The 22,001-nt window shown below is 34.4% G+C and overlaps 1 protein-coding gene across 1 annotated transcript in view; it reads right to left on the reverse strand.

Annotated features, from left to right (window-relative positions):
- The window catches only part of LOC142057402 (sodium channel protein type 2 subunit alpha-like), an 80,648-nt gene that overhangs the window by 15,027 nt on the left and 43,620 nt on the right, over positions 1–22,001 (reverse strand). Inside the window, exons 17-23 of the mRNA XM_075093337.1 lie at positions 21,615–21,788; positions 20,010–20,366; positions 18,423–18,905; positions 8,180–8,300; positions 7,435–7,589; positions 6,272–6,445; positions 1,563–1,685 (exon numbers count right to left, since the gene is read on the reverse strand). Coding sequence (XP_074949438.1) covers positions 1,563–1,685; positions 6,272–6,445; positions 7,435–7,589; positions 8,180–8,300; positions 18,423–18,905; positions 20,010–20,366; positions 21,615–21,788 — 1,587 coding nt within the window. The remainder of the gene's footprint in view (positions 1–1,562; positions 1,686–6,271; positions 6,446–7,434; positions 7,590–8,179; positions 8,301–18,422; positions 18,906–20,009; positions 20,367–21,614; positions 21,789–22,001) is intronic.

The raw sequence follows: 22,001 nt of genomic DNA on the forward strand, positions 1-22,001 counted from the left end.
ATTCTCAGAAACTTTACGTATATATCGGCACCAGTGTATTTTAGCATCTACATACAATGTAACATAATTAAGCACATCTTATTTAGTTTTTATTAACAGCATCTGCTAGAAGCCTTGGTTTCAAATTGCCTGGCTCACTATAGTTGCTCTTACACTTATCTGTTAGGAGGTTTTTTTAATTGGCTGCATTTAATACAATTGAACTACTCTATATGGGCAAGTGGCAGTAAAAGATCAGCTGAAATCCCTCGACAAAAATTTTCTTTTACTTTCTTATTGTGATTGCACTAAAAGAAAGCTGCAGATATTCCGACAATAATTTTGTGCCGAAGCAGCAGAGACTGCAGTAGTTTTTTGTGTATGGTTTTGAAAATAGTAGTATTTTTCAGTTCACTAATTTGGCTGAAAGTAGTCTAAGATCAATAGAGGTTTTGCCCATTTATTACACAGGGACTTATGTGTTGTTTGCGATGCAAATCACAAAAACATAGAGGTGATGGCAATGTGCCACAGGACACACTTCCCTATGCTGGCTAGCATGGCCACCTTCAGAATATCAGCAGCATCAACCCAGACAGGAAGCACATTCTATTTGGAAACCTAAGACCTATGACCAAACTATAAACCTGTATTGCAGCACCTGGGTATCTTGAGGTGAAAGATTAAAACGATATTTCTCCATAACATTACCTTGTTAATTTTTTATGCATCGGTTTTCCAGGAAATGGCATAGTCTGCATTTTCAGCAGACAGCTTGTAATAGTTTTGGATGGGGGGGATGGGACTGGGGTTTGGAAGAATATGAAAATAATAATTTCCTCAACAGGAAGAATTTAGCTGCATAGGAGAGGTAAGATGGCAGCAGATGCATACCTATGAAGTAAAGGATACTAGCTGAGAAAATTATTTCCCATCTCTTCCCTTCTATACTTCTAACCGCTTCCTTATTTCAGGTATCTGTTCAGAGATCCTTTCCCTAATATTACAGCATTTATTGTGGGATATTTTTCCCCAGGCAGGTAGACAGGGAACCACAGGGAGACTTTGGTTTCTGGTGTGTCACTGTTGTCAGCTTCTTCACCGTTTGTTTTGTTTTGTTTTGTTTTGTTTTGTTTTGTTTTGTTTTGTTTTGTTTTGTTTTCCAGCTAATCCTGTTCCATCCTGAACCACTGACAAACTAACAGAGGATAGAAGTTAGCTACAGAAATTTATAAAATAAAGTTCCCCGCTAAACTAGAGAAAAACCCAACCCTCTGTTTTAAAATTTCTTATGCCCTTTTACTTTTCTCTGTAGGTCCACAAATTGATGGAAATTTTAAGTCAGGGACCTGGGATAGCACAACTATGCAGCAGTGAGCAGGCAAATTTAATGAGCTCAAGGTCTAATCTCCAAATGTGAGCTGTACACATCTTGTGTATAAGGACATGTTGGAAGGCCTTTTTTCACACACTTTTTTGCATGCATTCCCATTCTGGAGTTCTTTGCAGAAGGCATGAGTGTTACACTTCTGCATTAATTTTTGTATGCATACATTCAATCAGACTCATTCATTTTATCTCACCCTCATTCCTTCAAATCGTGACAAGGCTCTTAAAGGTCTTAAAGCTCTTAATGTCCGAAGGGATTTAATGGCACCAAGTTCAGAATAGCCCAAAGCATTGGCTATTAAACTAACCAATGAGACCTATAAAAATACAGAAAAAATATTATTAAAATTGTTCTACACTTTTTAAAAAAAAGAATACAGATTCAGTAAACAGAAAGATCAACAGTGACAAAAGGAAAAACACCGTTCTTGCTTACAGTGACATTGGATGCCGCACCCCACAATTTTCATACTTGCTGGAAAGGCAAGAGGTCATATGAAGGCACATTTGAAAAAGGAATATATGCTATTAAGTGTCTATTATAGTTGGATAGGGTTTAACAGTCAGATGGAAGCACACTGCTGGTAAAGGATAAAATTTTCAGAAATATTTAAAGACAACATAGCCATACTTTCAGCAGCTTAATTAAGGTTCAACCTTCCAAGAATTTAAAATTCTGAATACATTAGGATAGTTTATTAACTACTGGCAATATTATTTATATCTATAATCACTAATAATATGCTAAATAATGTAGCATTTAATTAGGTTTTGTTATAAATATTTCTTCTAAGTCAAACACTCAGTTCATAGCAACAATAGCCAGGGTATCTATGAAATATATGTTGACAGAGCTGGCACTTTCTCACTTGCCTGGCAACTCTCTCAATATTCCTTTTTCTCTTTTAAATACAGGAAAATATTATGGGATAGATACTAACAGATGCTAGCATTATAAGAGTAAGTGCTTTATTATCTACAGCAGTAGTGAGCTCCTGATTCACGTTACTGGGACTTTATTATAAGCCGATCCACTTCAGGAAGGAGCAATTAATTTGCTTCTTAAATAGAACTGAATTTTAAACAGTGTTAATGCAAAATAATTTAATTTACTTACTTTGAGCAGTTTTGGAGATGGGAGTGGGGAAATAGCATACCTTACTCATATTTTATTCAGTTCTACCACTAAAGCATAGAAGACACATGAATGAACATAGGCATATTTCAGGCTTTCAAAAACCCCCTCAAATGTTCATTTCTGTAACTCAGTCTCGAGAGTTCTTCAAATAATTGGCTGTACGGAAATAGGCACACACTGATAATGGTGGTAAGATTTTGCCCATTTTATGAAAGAACAATTACGTGAATCACAAACACAAGAGTTACAAGATCATGTCTCAAAAGCACAATCTGAGAGCAGATAGAAATCAGTTATTCATTACTATGTTGCTATGTAAATTTTTCTAACAGAAAGTAGTATTTTAGTTAATTCATATCAGGAAAGGCTTATTCTAGTGCTGTAATGGGTGAATTTATAAATGAACTTGCTGTGATTTATAAGCATATTAAGAAGAAAATCTTATTTTTTGTAGTCTGTAACTGAAGTCTGTTCACTTACAAGGGACATTGTTTCTGCCATTACATTAATTATTGTCATTAATTGCTATTAATAATTGTCATTAATACAATTTATTTGTCCTGTGATTCTACAGTGAGAGTTCTTTTTTATCCTTAGCCACTCTTAATATTTTAGAGATAACAGGAAGTCTTGTTATCTCTGTAAAAAAAACCCACAAACATTTATTTATATATTATTTATAAATGATAATAAAAATATTTGTAAAATAATAAAATAAATTATCTGTATTTTAATAGAATATTCATTGATTCACTCACATCAACAAGATACGCAGACATGACAATAAACTGTAGTGTAAAGACAGCACATCTTACAGATTATTCATAATCTATGAAATATATATTAAAAAAATCAGTCTCTCACTGGGAGAGCAAGACATCTCTTTCAAAACTGAACTCATATTAATGGCTTCTTCATTTTATACGTCTCTCCCCAAACTAGCACTGTGCCTTAGCTATCTTTCGCAAACAAGACTCCACACAAGCTAGTTACATAGCTGTAGCTCCTGTAGCTTGTGTGGCACTGTGTATATTGACAGATTTTGGGTTCTGATTGCAAGTCATTCTCCAGCCTCGACTGTGCTTTCCATTTCAACTTAATTGCAGCTTTCTTACCATGGTGCTAGTGCTCTTACATCATAAACCTGAAGTTATTTCACAGAGAAATACTTCACCTATTGTAAACAACACATTTTCCTCTGAAGGACAGTTCAAATGAGAGTCAAAGTTTTGCTTGGAATTCTATTATATTAATTCTATTGTATATACAGCATAAGTATAGACAGCTCTTCTGTACTGTTCTGGTTTTCTCAATCTTCTTAGCTTGGACTTCTGTCATCTGTTGTACCTGTTTTGTTGCTAGTAGGTGAGAAAATAAATATCTCTGTACACTAATAAATAAATTTATTTCTTTTGAGACAGGAATGCATGCAGATGCAGTAATTTTAAGAAATTAAAATGAACCCAAAATGGTGGAAAGAATTTTTACATTCATCTCCTAAAACTAGAGGGTTGTGTGTCCACATTTTTATGTATGGATCTTCTAATGTGGACTATCTGTTGCAAAAAATGTTTCAAAACATAGCATTCACAATTAGCCCTGCTTGAGATCTTCGGTCAGGGTTGCCATCTGAGCCAGATCATTGGTCATACAGCTCCACATTGACTTTATTTCTATTTAGGCCCAAAATTTTAATCCATATGAATTCTGTGTTACTTGCTGAGGTGGCTAATATTCGTGATTTGATTCCAGGTCCTCAGTGGCATACGGCCCTCCTCACTTCCAACATTGCTTATCCTATCTGATAAATGTGTTTGAACTAATTTATCAGATTGTGATTTTGGGTAGATAAGGCACTCCACCCAAATATCTGCTCCTAGCTACAGATATTGTTGCATCCAGCAGAAGAGTGGGGCAGAGAGATGGTATGATAAGGTCTTAAACTGAGGTAGCCAGATGTACCAGGAGTCATCTGCCATGGCTGTCAACTGACAGAGCTGAAGATTGCCATTTCTTTGTGTAATTATTGAAATCTAATTTGGTCACAGTCACTGAGAGCAACTATGGCTATTTCTCACAGTGAGAGACTCAGGTATGTAAGATATTGAAGGTCAAAACCCTAAAGGACTGTCAGTTTTTACTCCTGAATAATTTTAGAGGATGGAATTAAACAATTTGGTTAATGTTAGTCACTTCTTATGAAGAAGGGCTCACTGGTCTTCTCACTGGGAGAATGCCACTGAATCACACCTCTTTAAACTGCCTGTTAAAGCAGTGTAGACTCTCTGCTTTTCTATAGGAAGATGAGTTCATATATTTCTTTCAAGTGGTGTCTGGTGGTGCTAAAGGAATTGCTGAATTAGCCTTAGGCACACTAAGACTTTTTTTTACCGCTTTCTGGAACATTGAATATAATTCTTCAAAAGTAGAAGGTTCCAATCTCATTTAGTCATGCTTTTGTTTATAAAATTAAAAATTATGGGTAAAAATTTGTCAAAATAAGCTGCTTTATTTATGATGATGTTCTTTGTAATTCTGAGAGCCTGCTCAGATAACAGCATCTCTGAGGCTAAACTATTATTAAGAAACCATGGAGTATGGCTTAGAATAATCTCTTTAGGTTTATGTTACAAAAAGAATTATTAAAACATGAGTTGTAGTTTATCTAAAAAAAAAAATCTATTCTTAACATAATCCCGGAAGGGAGCATCTGTCTTCTGCATTAACATCCTCTTAAGAAAATCATTCACACAGCTCCATTCTAGTGCAGATTTTCAGGACACAGCTAGTGATTAACGGTACAACAACACTAACTTGGGCAGGTTAAAAAAAGAGGAGGTCTTCCATTTTGAGATATGGGCCAATCTAGCTAGTTTTTTTTTCCTCTGGTAGTCATAAATCCAATACATTTCTGTTACATATTCATAAGGAAAAAGTATTTATTCTCAAGATATAGGTTAGCTTGGGCAGAAATGACTATAAATGCACATTTGCCCTGAGATGCCATCTCTCAGTTCCACACTGAGGACATGTACAGCCAATGAAATGGGTCAGATAATGTGTGAAGGCAAGAGACCAAAATATTCTGGGAGTAAAACCAGCTTTGATCCCTTCTGACAACATAAGCAAGGCCTTTGCACAGAAGTATATCACAGCAGGGAAGGCAGCCAAGAAACCTTGTATTCTCTTCTATCATAAACCCTGCCAAGTCATAGCTGATTTAGCTATTGCTAATTGTCAGCCCATTAAAACTAATTAATTTTTAGACCAAATAGCCACTGTCTTTCTGTTTTACTAAAAATGATGACAGGATAGTTTTGGGGGATGAAGTTCAGAGAACTCAGATGAAATCTGGACCAAATGTATTGTTTCACTTGCAAAGCTGCAATGTTTGTAGAAGAAACTTGCACTATGTAGTATATTATTTGCTAAGGAATAAGGTAGTATTATCAGAGTCCATTAAAAATAGCATGTATCAAAATAATTATTTTCCTCATAAAATCTTAAGTTTGATACATCCTGGCAATGAAATTATTAACCATGAAGAATGAACAAACTGATGGCCAGCCATCCTTTTCCTTATGGCATATAAACGTACATTAAATAACACATCCAGATCACTGCAGGCTATTACTAATGCAGTATAACTCTACAATGTGAATTATTTTTGTATGTTAATAAGAAGATTACTTATTAGTAATGATTTTTACAACATAATGGACTTTACTATAGTGAATTTTACAATATTAAAGACGGTGTACTTACATCAACAATCAGGAAGTCCAGCCAGCACCAGGCATTAGTAAAATATATTTGAAAACCATACGCTACCCATTTTAAAAGCATTTCCAAAATGAAAATATATGTAAAAACTTTGTCAGCATATTCCAGCATAGTCTTGATAGTTTTGCGCTGTTCAATATATATATCTTCAAAAGCCTATGAAAAAATATATTCAGGCATTACTAATATTTCACAGAACATATATGATAAAAATAAGGAATAAATAATAAAAAAAAAAGTAGGTCAGAGCTAGTCTTCCCCCTTGCTCTTCTGCATCCTCTTAATGCACATATTTCCCATACGACAAAATGGAGCAACTTTATGTATTCTGCCCTGTTTGAGGTTGAGTGTATATATATCCTATTTTCCTAACGAATAAAGAAATAAACTCAAAGCATGAGTTTTCATCCACTGTGATATTAAGAAACTTTCACATACACACACAGAAAAACCCCTTTCCTACACAAAATCTGTTCCAGATACGTATGATCCATTCTGGAAGGCAGTTAGGGAGATTACATTTCTATGCTCCATCAATCAAATTTATGTCTAAAAGTCAAATTAAAGAGCAATGTATCTGCTAGAATGTACACTATGCACATTGATACTGTAGCAAATGTTCAACTTGAGTAAAGCTGGAAAGGTGGGTAATGAAATCTTGTTTGAAAGTGGTAGGTTTAATTTGCTGTCGCACTCTTCCCTATCTCCTGCCTCCAAAAAAGAAACAGAATGAAGTAATTTTTCCATTTTTTGTATGGTCTTTCGTAAGCAGAATCCAAGAAGCAGCTGAGCCAGGAAGGGATTAAGGAATTAAAATATTATATTTAGCTATATATTAACAGCCACCAATGGTCCTTTGTACTCAAATTGGCAAGCAAATTAAATTTTGAGTAGCTATGCTGGCTTAAATAAAAATTTGCCAGCTTTGCCATGGTAAACCAAAAGTATCACTAAAAAAGCACATGTGAAATTTAAAAAACTTTTTCAAGTTTGTACCAAGTTTCATTCCATCCTGAACTGATGGAATGCAGGTATTTTTATACAGCTCCAAGCAGAACAAGTCTTTCTGAAGCAAATTTGAATTTTGCTGTTGCTTCCAAGGAGATATCTAAATGTTTCAGCATCTGCAATTTTTTTCTACTTACTAGTGCTCCACTGCTGAGGAGAATCATGAAGACAATGAAAGTCTCAAACCAGTTGTGCTCAACTATGCTGTAGCAGGTTTTTCTAAGATTCCACCAAATTTTTCCTTTGCCATCCTCTATACTTACTTGACAACATGGAAATTTCTGCACACAACCTGCATTAGATTAGGAGGTATTAGAATCCAAAAGCAAATTATTTCAAAGTCAATATTTACTGTGGTATCAACATTGTTAGAAGCTTTAACAAATGCTATAATAATTTTTTTTTTTAAATTAAAGACTGGAATCCGCTTTTATAGGATGCTGAATATCTGAATTTAGATAAGTAATTTGGAGAGAAAACAGACAACAGTAGGCATAATTATGAGTAAACTCAATCCAAGAAACATTGATATTTTTGACCGTTGGCATGTAGCTGTTCCATTTGTTGATGGAGTCACACAAAAATTAATTTGTTCCAAATTTCAAGGGCCCTTTCAAATAACTGAAATGAATTTAAGAATAGGAAAGTTAATGAAGTTTCTTAGTTACAAGTTGTATGCAGTGGCCAGGCAGATAAAGTTACTCAAAGCCTAGGGAAACCTTGTTTTGTCATCTGATTTCCAGCATTATAGGCTAAGAGTGTTTTCTTTTGATTGTTGAGGTCATGAAGGTCCACTGGATTTGAAAGTCTCAAGAACTTAAATATGCCTAGTAATAACGCATTTTACTAATACATCACTTAAGTCAACAGTTATTCTACAACCTTCTGTAAAACAGGCTTCTGGTTCAAGAGCTTCTTCACTTTCAATTTCTGCTTGCTCGCCCTCTCCAGGAGGAGCAATATCAACTGTGCTGCCTTCTGATGAACTCGATGCATTTAGTTTCTGCAAGTAAAGTTCCACAGAACAATTTTTTCTCATTAGATACATACTCTGTAAAAAATGATACTGAATCAAATCATGCCAGTCTCTGACTTTTGAAGAACGCTGAATTTATACTGATAAATATTCTTCACAATAAGTAAAAACATAGTAATGACAGGTACATTGTATGGTTCTGTTTCCCAGTTTATCTTCTCATAGGGAACAATTTAACATAATCTGGCTACTAACCTGATCCATGTATAAGACTTCTGAAGTATTCTCAGTAGTATTATAACTGGAGAGCTTGCATGTACCACACTCTTGAGTTACTTCACTTTTTTTACTATACTGGATTACACTGAAAATGTGTCTTATTTTTTCCAGTGAAATGATCTAACAGAAAGCTCCACGTATATCTTCATGTCCACTACAGATACAGATGGTGCTTTCACAAACATACACCATATCTGGATTAAGAAGTTGTAAATTTAATGGCATTTAATGGCAAATTTCTGTACAGTTTAATTTTTGCAGAAAGCACAAATTACCAGATCCGAAATACCTTCTTTGCATTCCAGTCTCTGTGCATATTGGGAGACCTCCTGAGGTCCTTTCCATCCCAATTTTTTCTGTCATTCTACTACTTTTGTGTACAGTGAAATACTATAGTCCTTACTATAGTAAAAGCACTTCTAGATCTGAAAACTGCAACAACTGGAGAGTGATATAAAGCAACTGAAATTAAATAACTTTTTACCAAGTACATTGAAATTTGGATCAGGTCAAGCTGTTTATCAGTCATGCAAGACTGCCCATAATTTTGTCCTTTTAAGAATGCATATTTTGAAAGGACAAACCTGCTAAAGATGTACACAACTAATGCAATAATTGGACACAGAGTTTGCAACTTGTTTTCAGTTGTCAGTACTGTTTGTGTCTTTAATTGCTTTCATCCAAAATACATTCTCTTTTACTGTGAAATAAGGCTTGTAATCAGAAAGCAGCATTTAAAAAAGCATGGCAGTGAAATACTTCTGGATTATACCATGTAGCAGTAATACATAGGAATTTTGAGGGGGTTCTAGAATGCATGTCTAACTTAAATACTTTAAGTTGTACAGGCACTGATATAACAAAAGGGCATTTGGTCACAGGCTGGATTTGTGTTTTCAGCTAAGTAGATCCAGTCATACCCTTTGACCTATATGAAGACCTTTCTAGACAAATTTTTTGAGAGGATGATTAATACCAATTACTTTTCACATTCAGTTTTCAAGATAGTGACATTTTTAGAATATGGAAAAAATACTGTTCAGGTGATTTGAATGATTTTGCAACAAATAATAAACAATAACTTTTTAAAGAGGCACTTCCATGCATTCTATTCTTCAGAGACACTGCTGCAAATTAGAACTAGTTACTTAACTCTTCAGTTAAAACCCAGTCCCTTCAGGAAAGCATATTGGGAGCTAAGGGCTATTTTTCTGCCAGAAATTAAGTAAATGGCACATATATCTTTATCTAGTTTGGTTTCCTCATATTCAACTCTTACATGAGATGAATGAAATTTAAAAAAAAAATTCATGTTGGGTGATGGATCGTTTCAGGGTTACGTTTCAAGAAGCTGCCCTTCACACACACATGCAAATGCATTGTAACCAAAAATAAAGGATAATAGAGAAGATTTCTGATGAGCACACAGGTATGAGTTTGAAAACTATTCTTTCTCATTTTAAATATCATGATCTGTCATACACGCAAAATCGTGCTGACAAATGTGAAAAGATTTGGATAGATACATTGAGATTTAGATGCTTCCAGCATTTGATTTTTGCTTAGTAAATGTTTTTCATACTGCACTTCCTCAATGATTTCTAAAATTTATATATGTAAAATAGCTACAGCCATATTGCCTCTAAGTGGAATAATTTTATTACTGGTCATGTAGATCAGTAAGTCTGAAATAAAATATTGTGTACTTCATATAGTAACAATATTTTAAACTTTGCTTTCTATATTATATTTACAGACCAAAATACACATTAAAGTACACTATATTAAGCATTACTAGCACACCACCTTATTATCCACACATAAGGCTTTCTTCTAAAAAGGAAATAAGTTTTGTGAATTAACTCTCTTATTATATATCATTGTAATACAAAAAATACGTCTGAAACCTGTCACTGAAATTATAGGCAGTTTCTTCATTAAATATAAACCAAATATTGTGAAAATAATTATTTGTCACATTCAAGTTAGGAAAATGAAAATTCATGCCTGATCCATCATCATTAAATCAATTAGTGACTTAACAGTAGCAAGATAAAGGTTCATAGTAAGTGTCAATTATTAACCTATGTGAGTGCCAATTAAAAGGCAGTCAATTTTTTAACTGCGTCTTCCCATGTAAACTCTGTTGCAGGTAGTCCTGTCAGCATAGTTGCTAAAAACCAAGTGATAGAAGTGCAATTTATAATCAGTACAAACAAAACCTACTATAATTCTCTTCATTATTTTTCAAATAATCTCAAACAATTACATTATTAAAAAAACCCCATTAAGTTAATAAAACTCCACTTCTTTGCTTCAAGACCCGAAATTAGGAAAGAACAATTGCATTTTAAATAAGGTGACTTTAATGATTTTTTTTTTCTAGCAATAAAACTAATAAAACTAATCAGAAACTCAAGATACGGGATGGATTAACACAATCTTCTTTTCACCTCATAAATGTGGTTATCAGCCTCTAGAACACGCCATGCCCTGTAAATACTTATTTGCATCTTCAGTAATATCACATTTTCCTTTACAAGGATACATTTGAAAGCAATTGCTTATGATGCAGCATTCTCAAGGCCTGAATCAGCAAAACAACATGCTTGACTAGAGCAGAAGCCTGAGCAATACTGTGGAAATCACACACAAAAATAAAATAAAAAACAAGACTACCTCAATGGGATTATATTTTTCTAGAAAATAGTGTTGTAAATATTATCGTGTATAACATATATGTGTATAACTTAAAAAAATGCTTCATTACCAACCCAAATACTTGGTTAATATATGTATAATCAGCCTCTGTACTATCCTTTCGGAGCAGTGCATCTCTTTTCAACAGCTTAGATCATTAAAACAAGCTTTGACCAACAGCATGTTAATGTGCCCATTTACAAGAAAATGCATTCACTTAAGACCCAGTCTTGCTCTCATTTGATTTTATTCTAGATTTCAATAAGAGCAAGAGCAGGCTACTAAAATTTTAAGCTTTACAAACGGCTTCATGATTCAAGTGACAGTAAAATAAAGGGATTCAGCCATTACAAATTGCCTTTAGTAATTCAGCCATGTGTTTTTATCCTCTGAATCTTGAAAGCTGCACTGTAATTGAATGATAAAATATAAAATAATGGGGATCAATGATTCCAAAGTGATTCTAAACTGACTTGAAATCCCAGATCTTATGATATTTGACTTTTATATAGTATTAAGAAAACCACTTTTAAAACCTCTTTCCTTAGAGTTTTATTTGATGTTTGAAGCATATCTTGGTTTAAAATGTAATCAGTAAAATCTGAGAATTTTCAGAATACACACCAATATTAATTTCTTTTGTCATCTCTGGGCAATTTATACTACAATTTAATATAGGTAGACCATACTACGCTATAATCAATGGTACAAAATGAACCATTGGTAAGCCTTTTGAAGCCAGTAAGACTGCCTGAAGGAAACAGCTTTAAATCCTGCTAAAGGTCTGAAATCTCAATCCCAACAAGATTTTGATGCCTAGTTTAGAAGGATGATTTGACCTCCTTATTTCTTTTAACTTTGGCTCCTGTGCAATATTTGCTGCTGTTATTCCTGAAAGCTCTGCCAATTCTCAATCAATGGAGATTATACTTGCCTACAAAGAAAAAAACCCTAGGGTAAATACACATGGAATTTTATAAAAATTATGCCAACTACTCCATAGTCTTTCTAATTTACACCAGATCTCCCAACTCAGTCACAGACTGCTATTGTGGAACACATTCCAAAATACCACTATTTATGAAGGAATTTAAAGTTTAGAGAGTATTTGTAAAATGCTTTGCTTTGAGAGTTTTTTAAGGGGGGTTATTTGCTAAGCATAATTTTATCAATTATGAAACTGTTTGCTCTGCCTACAGTCTATAAAACTCAAGATATGCACTGCCCAAACGAATACAGAATGTAGTTTGTAGCATCTTGAAGATTTGCATTACAGTGCATTGTAGATTTAAAAGCATAATGGTGTAATTTTTATGCAAGTAGCTACTGCAATAGTTTGTTATTCATTAAGAAGCTGAAGTTGTGGCAGTAATTACATAAATCACTTAACACATTTCATTAAATATTTACATTTATAAGGGCTGAATCAAAAAGGGTTGTTTTTATTTTTTAAAAACTGTGCATGCTCCCTTTTTCTTTGGCCTCTTTAACATATAACATTCCAGTACTTTTATGATCCATACTTCGAAACCTGTAGAGCATGCAGTTATTGCTAAAGACTGTATTAAAATATCCAGAAAAATAATTAGCAGAGTTAAAAAATGTATGTCGGGGTTGCCAGTCCCGCCTGACCATGCTGTGATGTGAGTCCCATGACTCAGCAGAGAGCAGCTGTGCATGTTTCTACTATCTTGCAATGGATAGGGAAGGTACATAGCTGAATAGCATGCAGGCCAGTCAAAATCCATTAAAAAGTGATTATATATATATATACATATATATGTATAACTTGCTTAGGTAACCTGTGTGAAAGTGGTGACACGTTGCTCTACCTGGTTAAAAAGCACCAGAGCTGCATTCTTGATTGCTCCAGCTTGGTTTTACCCCTGTGAGAAGTAAGAATGGTAGGTAGTGAAGTTCAAGACACAGGTTCTCTAGTTTTCCTCTTTTTGGAATCTCTAATTCAAACATGGCTTTAACACAATTAAAGCATAATTATTAAATATTTTATGATCAGCTGGCAAAAAGGGAGATACATACCACCTGAAATGTTGAACAAACTTTTCTGCAGAACTTGTTAGTTTATTTTAGAGAAATAAGAAATGCAGAAGCTAGACCTAGTAATCCATACCTGTAATTGTGATTCATAAATAAAAATACAACGAATTAAGTTAATACAGACATGGTTAGCAGATTTGGGAAGTATTCCAGTATTTATATAGTGCTTAATGCATATTAATGAAAATTTTAAGGTTTTTTTTTAATGTTCTAGTCTTCATTTAACTGAATATGTGATTATCTCTTTTATTTGCAAAAAATGTACATACAGTAAGCAAAATACTTTGAAGATGTATGTCTTCCCATTCCTTCTTCATCCTCTAATAATGGTGGTAGAACCTATAAATCTCAATGAAAATAAACCTCCTTAATTTCTGTTCAAATTAAATGTGATGAAGTATCATATTGTGTACATTTCTAGTTTAGCATTAGTATGCTATATACTTCTGACTGTATAACCTCTCTCTAATTGTTTCAAAAGAGGTTTGGATCAGTGTCTGGGCAGTGGCCCATCAATGTATCCAGAGAGATAGTTTCGTTCATTAGTTATCCTCAGCTAGTCCATAACTTAAAGAATATGTAACTTTTCTAAGATACTGTCCCAGAATCAGTCAATTTTAGAAAAGTGGAATTTAGCTCGCTGGATATTTTAAAAGAAACATGATTTTAAAAAAATCATCCAACAAATTGATCAAGTCACTACTGGGTATGTTTTGGCTGAGAAATTTATTGAAGCCCAATGGCAATGCTTAACTTTGGGAATGCAGTAAGTGTGTGCCAGTCTTTCTACTTCATGTTGTCACAAAGGCACTAGTGAAGCCATTCAGAAAACTGAACTTATTCCTTGTTTTGAAAATTCAGTGGATTAGATGATGAAGGGTATTTTTAATTTTATGAAAACCATCTGTTGTAATTCCAGAAGTTAATTGAGCAGCCTTACTTCTCCAGAGTGAATTTGTACTTACTGTACATATATTATAAACAGAAATGCTTTCAGAATTCTGAATGGTAGAGGCCTGTAAGAATGTCTGTTTCTTTAGTTGTGAAATAAGCTTTTCCATAACTGATGGATATCTTTGAAATTACTTTTCCATGTTGAAATCCAAAACTTTATTCATAAAGCTGTGATTCAGATATAGTGAACAATTGTTAAGTGGTACAGAAATACAATAGTCAGAACACTTATGTTTGGTAAGATGAACATAGTCAATTCATTTAACTGATTTGCAGGCATGACTTATAATAGAAACAGCATCCACAATACTAACTTTAAAAACCACCAAATTACACCCCTTTAGTTACGTCTAATTTTCTTATTATCTTCAAAGTTAATTAGTTACTCGAGTTTTTTCTTTTCAGAGCAGAAATCTGTTATTTATGATGTTTTTTTCATTGGATATTGCACCCCTATTTTCTGATAGTAGATATTTTAAAAATCCTCCTTCAAAGTATCAATAAAAAGTTTGCTTCTTTCAGGTACTTTCAGCCAACTATTACTCTAAAGCAGTAGGTAAATTTAAATCTAATAAATGTTATTATGTTTCATCCAGATGAAGACTTCCCCAAATTTCTAGTGATTTGTATTAGAGAGATCTTCTTTAGGTCTGGAACTTGCAACCAGGTTCCAGAACAGATTCTGGCAGATTTGGGAAGCTATTAACTAGCAAGTTAACAGGAATGTGTTTTCACAAAAAGGGGGTGGGGGAGGAAGAACCAGCCTTCCAAAAGGAACTTGGTGGCTGGAGTTATTTTGTACCATACTACATCTTATAATAAAAATAGGACAAATTACAATTTGTTCCTCACTCACCTGCCGTTACAATTTCTGTAGTAATTACCTGCTCTTGGCGTATCCCTCAGGGGCACACAGCCGCTGCCCCACTTCTAGCACGACCTGTTACTTCTGACAGACTTGAAATAATCATTCTGCTCTTAACATCAGTGACAGTCAGTAAGACACCAGAAAAAAATGGCTCATTTTACAGTTCCTGTGCAGACCTAGTTTCTCACAGCTCTGTTGTTAAATACGTTATTAAAGGGGATACCTGCTGAGGGTATTTTAAGGGCTAAGTACTGCCATGGTTAAGGCAGGGAAAGTTCTGCCCCATCTTTTACCCCTCCTTTTGCATACCAGGCCTTCTCCTAGCAGGAATGTTGTCTCAGTGGTATCACTTGAGAGGTAAAATAAAGCAAATGATGGTGTACTGTTCTACAGAGGTAACTTAAGCACTGCGCCAGTATACTCTTTATCTTCCTCAAAAGACAATCAGAAGGCAGCAAAAGATTCAACAGTACTGTTGACTTGATAGTAGAAGATTGGGAATCTTCGCAAATTCCTGCCACATGTCAGAGCATCTGCTCATATATTACCAAAGCAGGTGGATTTTTATACACAGAATGAAAACCCCACTTTATCCTTTCTCTAAAAATCATCCAGAAGGAATGGAATAATTAATCCAGAACAAAAACTGCAATTAATATAGAATTCACAATTGTCAGGGCACTGATAAAAAATTCCTGTCTTATTAGATACTGTTCACAATATGCACACTTGCACTGTTTGAATACATGTCAAACAGTTAAATGCTGGACAGTTGTGTGTGAGCAGAACTTGAGGGAAGCCATGTTGGTCCAGCTTCACAGTGGTAGTGATTGTTACATTCTATGGAAATCTTGAGGCTCCACAGAAGTCCTAAACTTATCCTATCCCTGTTGAAAATTTCTCCACGAGTTCTTAATATAAACACCATCCGTCATTTACTGGTGGATTTCCCAGAGTCACCTGAAATTTTCACTTCCAAATTGCTTATACAGACTTTTGGATTTGGTTTCGCTTCCTGAAGACATACGGATACATCTAAAGCCAGTAACTAAAGGCAAAATCCCTCTTGATTTACTATGGTCCTGAAACTTCAGGATGGCCTTAGAGGAAAAAAGCATGATGCCTGAACCAAGCAAAGATGGGAATGAATGGAGCAATTGACTTGTGAAAGTCACCTTGAAATCAGTATCATTCAGAACTTCTCAGCACAACAAGGGCTTTTACTCCATTTTCCTGGGTTATACTTACATCATATATTCACTCAGAAAGCAGAAGAGTTTCTGCCTTTGCATTGAATTTTGTTTTGACCTCAGCTGTTCTGATACAATATATGGCTGTACACTGTAAACTGAACGATTCAATCTATCTTAAAGAAGAAATAAACAAATAAAGCCTATGGGATGATGTTATTTAACTTACAGCACTCCAGTGACATGCCTTATCATATAGACCCACAAGCACTGTAGCAGAGACAGTGGTAAATACTGACAGGGGATCAGGAGCCAGGTGTGGATGGGAACTTCCCAAGCCAGCTCTGCTGCTGAGGCTAACATGTCATGTAACCACACATTTAGCATCCGCACAGCTTATAAGCCTCCCGACTTCCTAATGCATATTACAAACTTATTAAAAAGTAAGATATTCAGAATATTTTTAGACATGTAACTTCATAAGATGGAGTTACTTGGAAGGCACTCGTCACCGTATTTATCAAAACTAACCACAAAGAAAGCAGAAACTTTATAGTAAAATGTCATTTTAAAGAACATTAGAATATATGAAAAGACTTAGAAGACTTTGCTAAAGGTTCATTGGAAAAGACAATTAACTTTTATTAGATCAGCTTATGTGAAAAATACGTAACTCTCAGACCCAGAGTCACTCTGAAACTTTTTTTTTATACTAGTTGATCTCATAAATTATATCACTTCACACTTCCTGTATCTCTCATATTCTTTAATTGTCATGGATAAGTACTACTGCTAAACTATCTTACACATCTGCATTGAAAATGTTTGTCTCATAACTGAGCAACTCAGATGACAGAGCATCTTGCTCTTACTCTTACAATTGTTATGCAGAGTAACCTTCTTTGCAGTTGCGAATAAACACACACTCTTTATGTTCCTTTATGTTCTTCAGCAAAAAGACCATGCTATGATTAACTGAATCATGGCTACACATTTATGTTATGTGGTATAGTTTGGTATTGCTGAGGAATACAGTGTGATTTGCAAATATGGCAGCTATACAGCTATGATACTGCCATGAATGCAGGGCTTCTTTATAGAAGAGCTTTCTTTATGGTAAACAAATCCTTTTGTATTAATGAGTTATCACACAACATCGTAGCTTCTAATCTAATTGAAAACATATTTCTTCATGGTTCCTGATACCTTAAACTTCACAGTTCCTACATTCTAAAGGCACTGAATATAATTATATTCTGTTAATGCATCTATTACATTGTCATTGATCATTATTCCAACATACAAAGTCTTCCTTGAATACCGTTATCACCTTTCATGATCACTTCTGGTATTTAAGCCACTCATATTTTGAGGCACACGGCTTCTGGTTTTTAGACCAACTTCTGCCTCTTTGCACAATAACAGCATAAGGCTTTCAGGTCAACTGTTTCCACATGCATCTATATTACAAGATTATTCTGCTCTCCAGGATAACTTGAGGTACTGTTTTACCATGACATTTATTGGTATCTGGATTACTTCAATTCAGCCAGCCATAGTCTCTGAACACAAAATGTGTATGAATATTACTCACAAAACTTTTTAGATAATCCAGAACACATCACTGGTCTATGATGCCTCGGGGTTCATTTCTAGAACTACCCTAAATATAGAAGAAAATACTTTTTCTCCACTTATATTTGATTGGGTATGCAAAGCTGTATACCCTTGATTGTTCCTTAGCCTTCTACGATACTCTTATTCCATAAATCCTGACGGCGTTATAGGTACTACAGAAAGAATGCTTTATGAAATATGTGCTAGTCCTAAAACCTCATTAAATTGTGAAAGAAATAATAATATTTAAAATGATACATCTTCCAAATGCTAACAAACCAAGTATTAAAAATGTAAACTCTAAGGATCCCCTAGTAGCACATCATGTAGGGTATTTTTCTCTTGAATTATAGTTACATAAAATAATGAAATAGAAAATATATTTACATGGGATAAGTCAGTTTTTAAACAATTCTAAATATGTAATTAATAAATATGTAATGCATGACTACAATTTAATTGTTAAGATATGAAAAATCCTACCTGTTTGCTTTCTTCCATATCAGATTCGCTGCTAAATTCTTCTGTATTTAAATTTTCAAAATCTGATTCTCCAACTGCAATTGGCACTGTCACAGTGAGGCCTGGGTTGTTTATGAATGACATGTAATCGTTTTCATCAATTATGTATTTTTCCACACTGCTGCCTGTGCCTACGCCACTGGTGGTTCCATTCCCGTCTTTAAGATGATTCAGATCTTTGCTTATTTCAACAGCAGTATGATTTGAAATGCAGCTGTCTTTCTTGTTTAGCTCTTCAAGTGCTTTGATTTCCTCTAAAGCTTTCTGCTTTCTAATGAAGGCTTTTTGGATGAACTCCTGTATCTTTTTTTTGACATAATCTATTCCCTTCTGAATCCTTGCCACAGCAATCTGGAGATTGTTCATTTCATTATCATCGTCAGTAGCAGCAAGATTGTCTGAACTAAATGAGCTCAGCAGCAAGGCCAGAAATAGGTTCAGTACCTAAAAGATGAGAGAATACAGCTGTATAGTAAATACATACATATAAGAACTGAGTATTTTTACATGATACTGTCAAATCGCACCCATTGTTTTGAAAAACAGCTTTCACTAATTTTAGACAACCATATAGCACCTTAAATTACAAAAGATTTCCTCACTTGTTTTGATCAGTATTCACTTAGCAGGTTACTGATCATAAATCATGCTCTGCATGTTTCTGCTGATACAATGTCAAGATTGTAAGGTCATGTAAATGACAACGATACTAACATTTTAAAATCATGTTAAAATATATCACTAAAGGAAGAGAATTTTGGCATGTAAGGAAATACAGTTTTTAGGCATATCAGAATGAACTGCAAAGATTAACAGTAAAAGACAATTTAAAGTAAAAGTGTAAATGGTGCATTCGAGTTATAATCCTGATTTCTAAGAAAATCTCACCAATTCAATATTTATCAATTGAGCCTTTGGCATTTTAACTTGTCAGCTTGAATTAAAATGTTTCTGTAACAGTTTCTTCTATAACTTTGAGTTAGAAGTTTTCAAACACATTTTTAGTGTTGATGTCCAACCACTCTGTGTTTTGTTTTTGGATTTTACATCTAAACAGGCCAAAAAGTTCAGTACTTAAATTCAAGATATTCTACATAAGAGCAGCTACATTATACTTTATTTTTATTAAGTCAGTACTGTTAGTGCCAGAATTAGATGTAATGGGTGTAGGAAAATCTCTTTGATTTTTTTTCTCTGAAGAAGCAGCTGCCCAGGACCTGGTGCAGCATAAGCTTTATTTTAAGACTAGTTAGGAAGATATTTGGATTTAAACAGCGTCTCAAATTAGCTGCTGCGGTCCCATGATAGGGTGTTTGATTTGACACTTTGGTGTATTCCTAAATTCCTGGACCCGTAGTAAGAGTACTTCAGTGCATAGAAATGAGTGAAAATGGGGAGAAGGGAATCATCATATGTTTTTACCAGAAATCTAGCACATTCAGATTTATTTTTTAATTCTAAAGAAGTACGACAAGCATTCTCATTGTCCAGCTGTAAGTTATGTACATTTTGCATCAGAGTCAATGTTTGAAACTGTTCATCACGTACCACTAGGTTTCCAATCACCATGACCAGCATGAAAACAATAAGGCACATGGTTTGGCCTGCAACCTCCATGCAGTCCCACATCGTTTCTATCCATTCTCCACACAACACTCGAAACACAATCAGGAAAGAGTGGAAGAAGTCATGCATGTGCCAGCGTGGAAGTACACAGTCACTGGAGATCTTGCAGACACATTCCTTGTAGCTTTTCCCAAACAGCTGCATCCCAACCACAGCAAAAATGAACACAATGATGGCCAGCACCAGGGTCAGATTCCCCAGAGCCCCCACTGAGTTGCCAATAATCTTAATCAGCATATTTAGAGTTGGCCAAGATTTTGCTAACTTAAAAACTCGAAGCTGAAAAACAAAAACGCAGGAATCATTAGAGTTAGTTAAGAAATAGAAGCTCGGTCTGAGATGGTTAGCAGAGCATATCAGTTTCTGTAGATTAATTTGTTCTTCAGTAGGAACATACTATTATTTCAATGAAAGCAGGGAACATGAAGTATTTGCCTAAACTGCAGTGTTCAGCATTTCATCTTAGTGATGCACATAGAAAAAAACCCATAACTTGTCTTTGTATCACATTTGATTTTAATATTTTTAAACATCCACTTACAGATGATTACTGAAAAATTCTTAAAGACATTTTAGAAGTTTGTACTCTTTTCACCACCTTCATTACACCCTCTTTGCTGGCTTGGTTCCACATTCCCCTCAGCACCACATTAGGTCTTCTAGGCCTAGTTAGAGGACAATTTTTGAAGCGACAATTTGATGCTGATATTGTGATGCCCATTCCAATCATAAACACTAAGTTAAAAATAACATTCAGTAACCAAACTATGGTATGTGAAGTCGGGTACCATTGCAACTGGTGCTAATAAACTAAGTCACTAGTTCCTGCTCTATATATTAGGGAATAAGCTAGGTTTTCAAGTAGTGTGGTAACTATTAGTAATACAGACTTTTAAATCATTAATCTTGTACCTCCAGTAAACATACCTATCAATTAGTTTGTGTGCAATACTAATTGCTGTAAAAAAGACATTTCTAGTAGAAGCTTAATAACATTTCATTTTGTTATCCTAAAGTCAGATTGTTGTAACTCTTTGTTATATGTAATGGAGTTATTAAATGTTTTTTCTCGGTGCCCATTAAAATAAATGTGAAGAGAGGAACTACTTAGGGGCTTTATGAGTAGCACAAAGTAATGTTCACAATATAAAGACTAAAAATGTTATGATTCCTTATGATGATACCGATATGTATGTTTTTACAGATATTCAGCTTTGATGAATGTTAATGAAATCAGTATAATGAAGAGTTACGAAATTCTCAAAAGGTAGCAGGTAGTCTTATGCCAGGAAAGGATATCAGTATGGTAGGATATCAATGGGATAATTTGATACCAAAAGTTGTCATAGGATATAAACTGACAAACACCTTAAACTTGTACTTATGTGGCTTGCAAATCAGGTATATATGAAAAAATAGTGAGAGCCATTTAAGTATATATCTTTACAGTACTGGTAATTGTTACAGATGTCAGCATATTTTTTTTGAGACAACTGCATGAAAATATTTAATTATCAAGGTACTTACCAATCTGAATGACCGAAGAACAGATAATCCTTCAACATTTGCAAGACCAAGCTCCATTAAACTAAGGCTAACGATAATACCATCAAAAATATTCCAGCCTTCTTGGAAATAATAATAAGGGTCCATGGCAATTATCTTTAGTACCATTTCTGCTGTAAATATCCCAGTGAATACCTAAAAAAAAGGTCATTAATAGTTGAGTTGTTATGAGAAATTTATATACCTGAGTAAATTTTTCTAATCCAGTTTGATTTCTCATACCTGTTACTTGCACCTGTTACTATAAAAACCAGCTGATTGCTATCTCCAAATGGCATCTAAGTATTTCTAAACACCAAAACCCGATAATTAAAAACAAATTACTAAATCAGGACATATACAGGAGGG

Source organism: Phalacrocorax aristotelis, chromosome 5 (assembly GCF_949628215.1).
Source record: "Phalacrocorax aristotelis chromosome 5, bGulAri2.1, whole genome shotgun sequence".
In the NCBI taxonomy this organism is placed as follows: domain Eukaryota; kingdom Metazoa; phylum Chordata; class Aves; order Suliformes; family Phalacrocoracidae; genus Phalacrocorax; species Phalacrocorax aristotelis.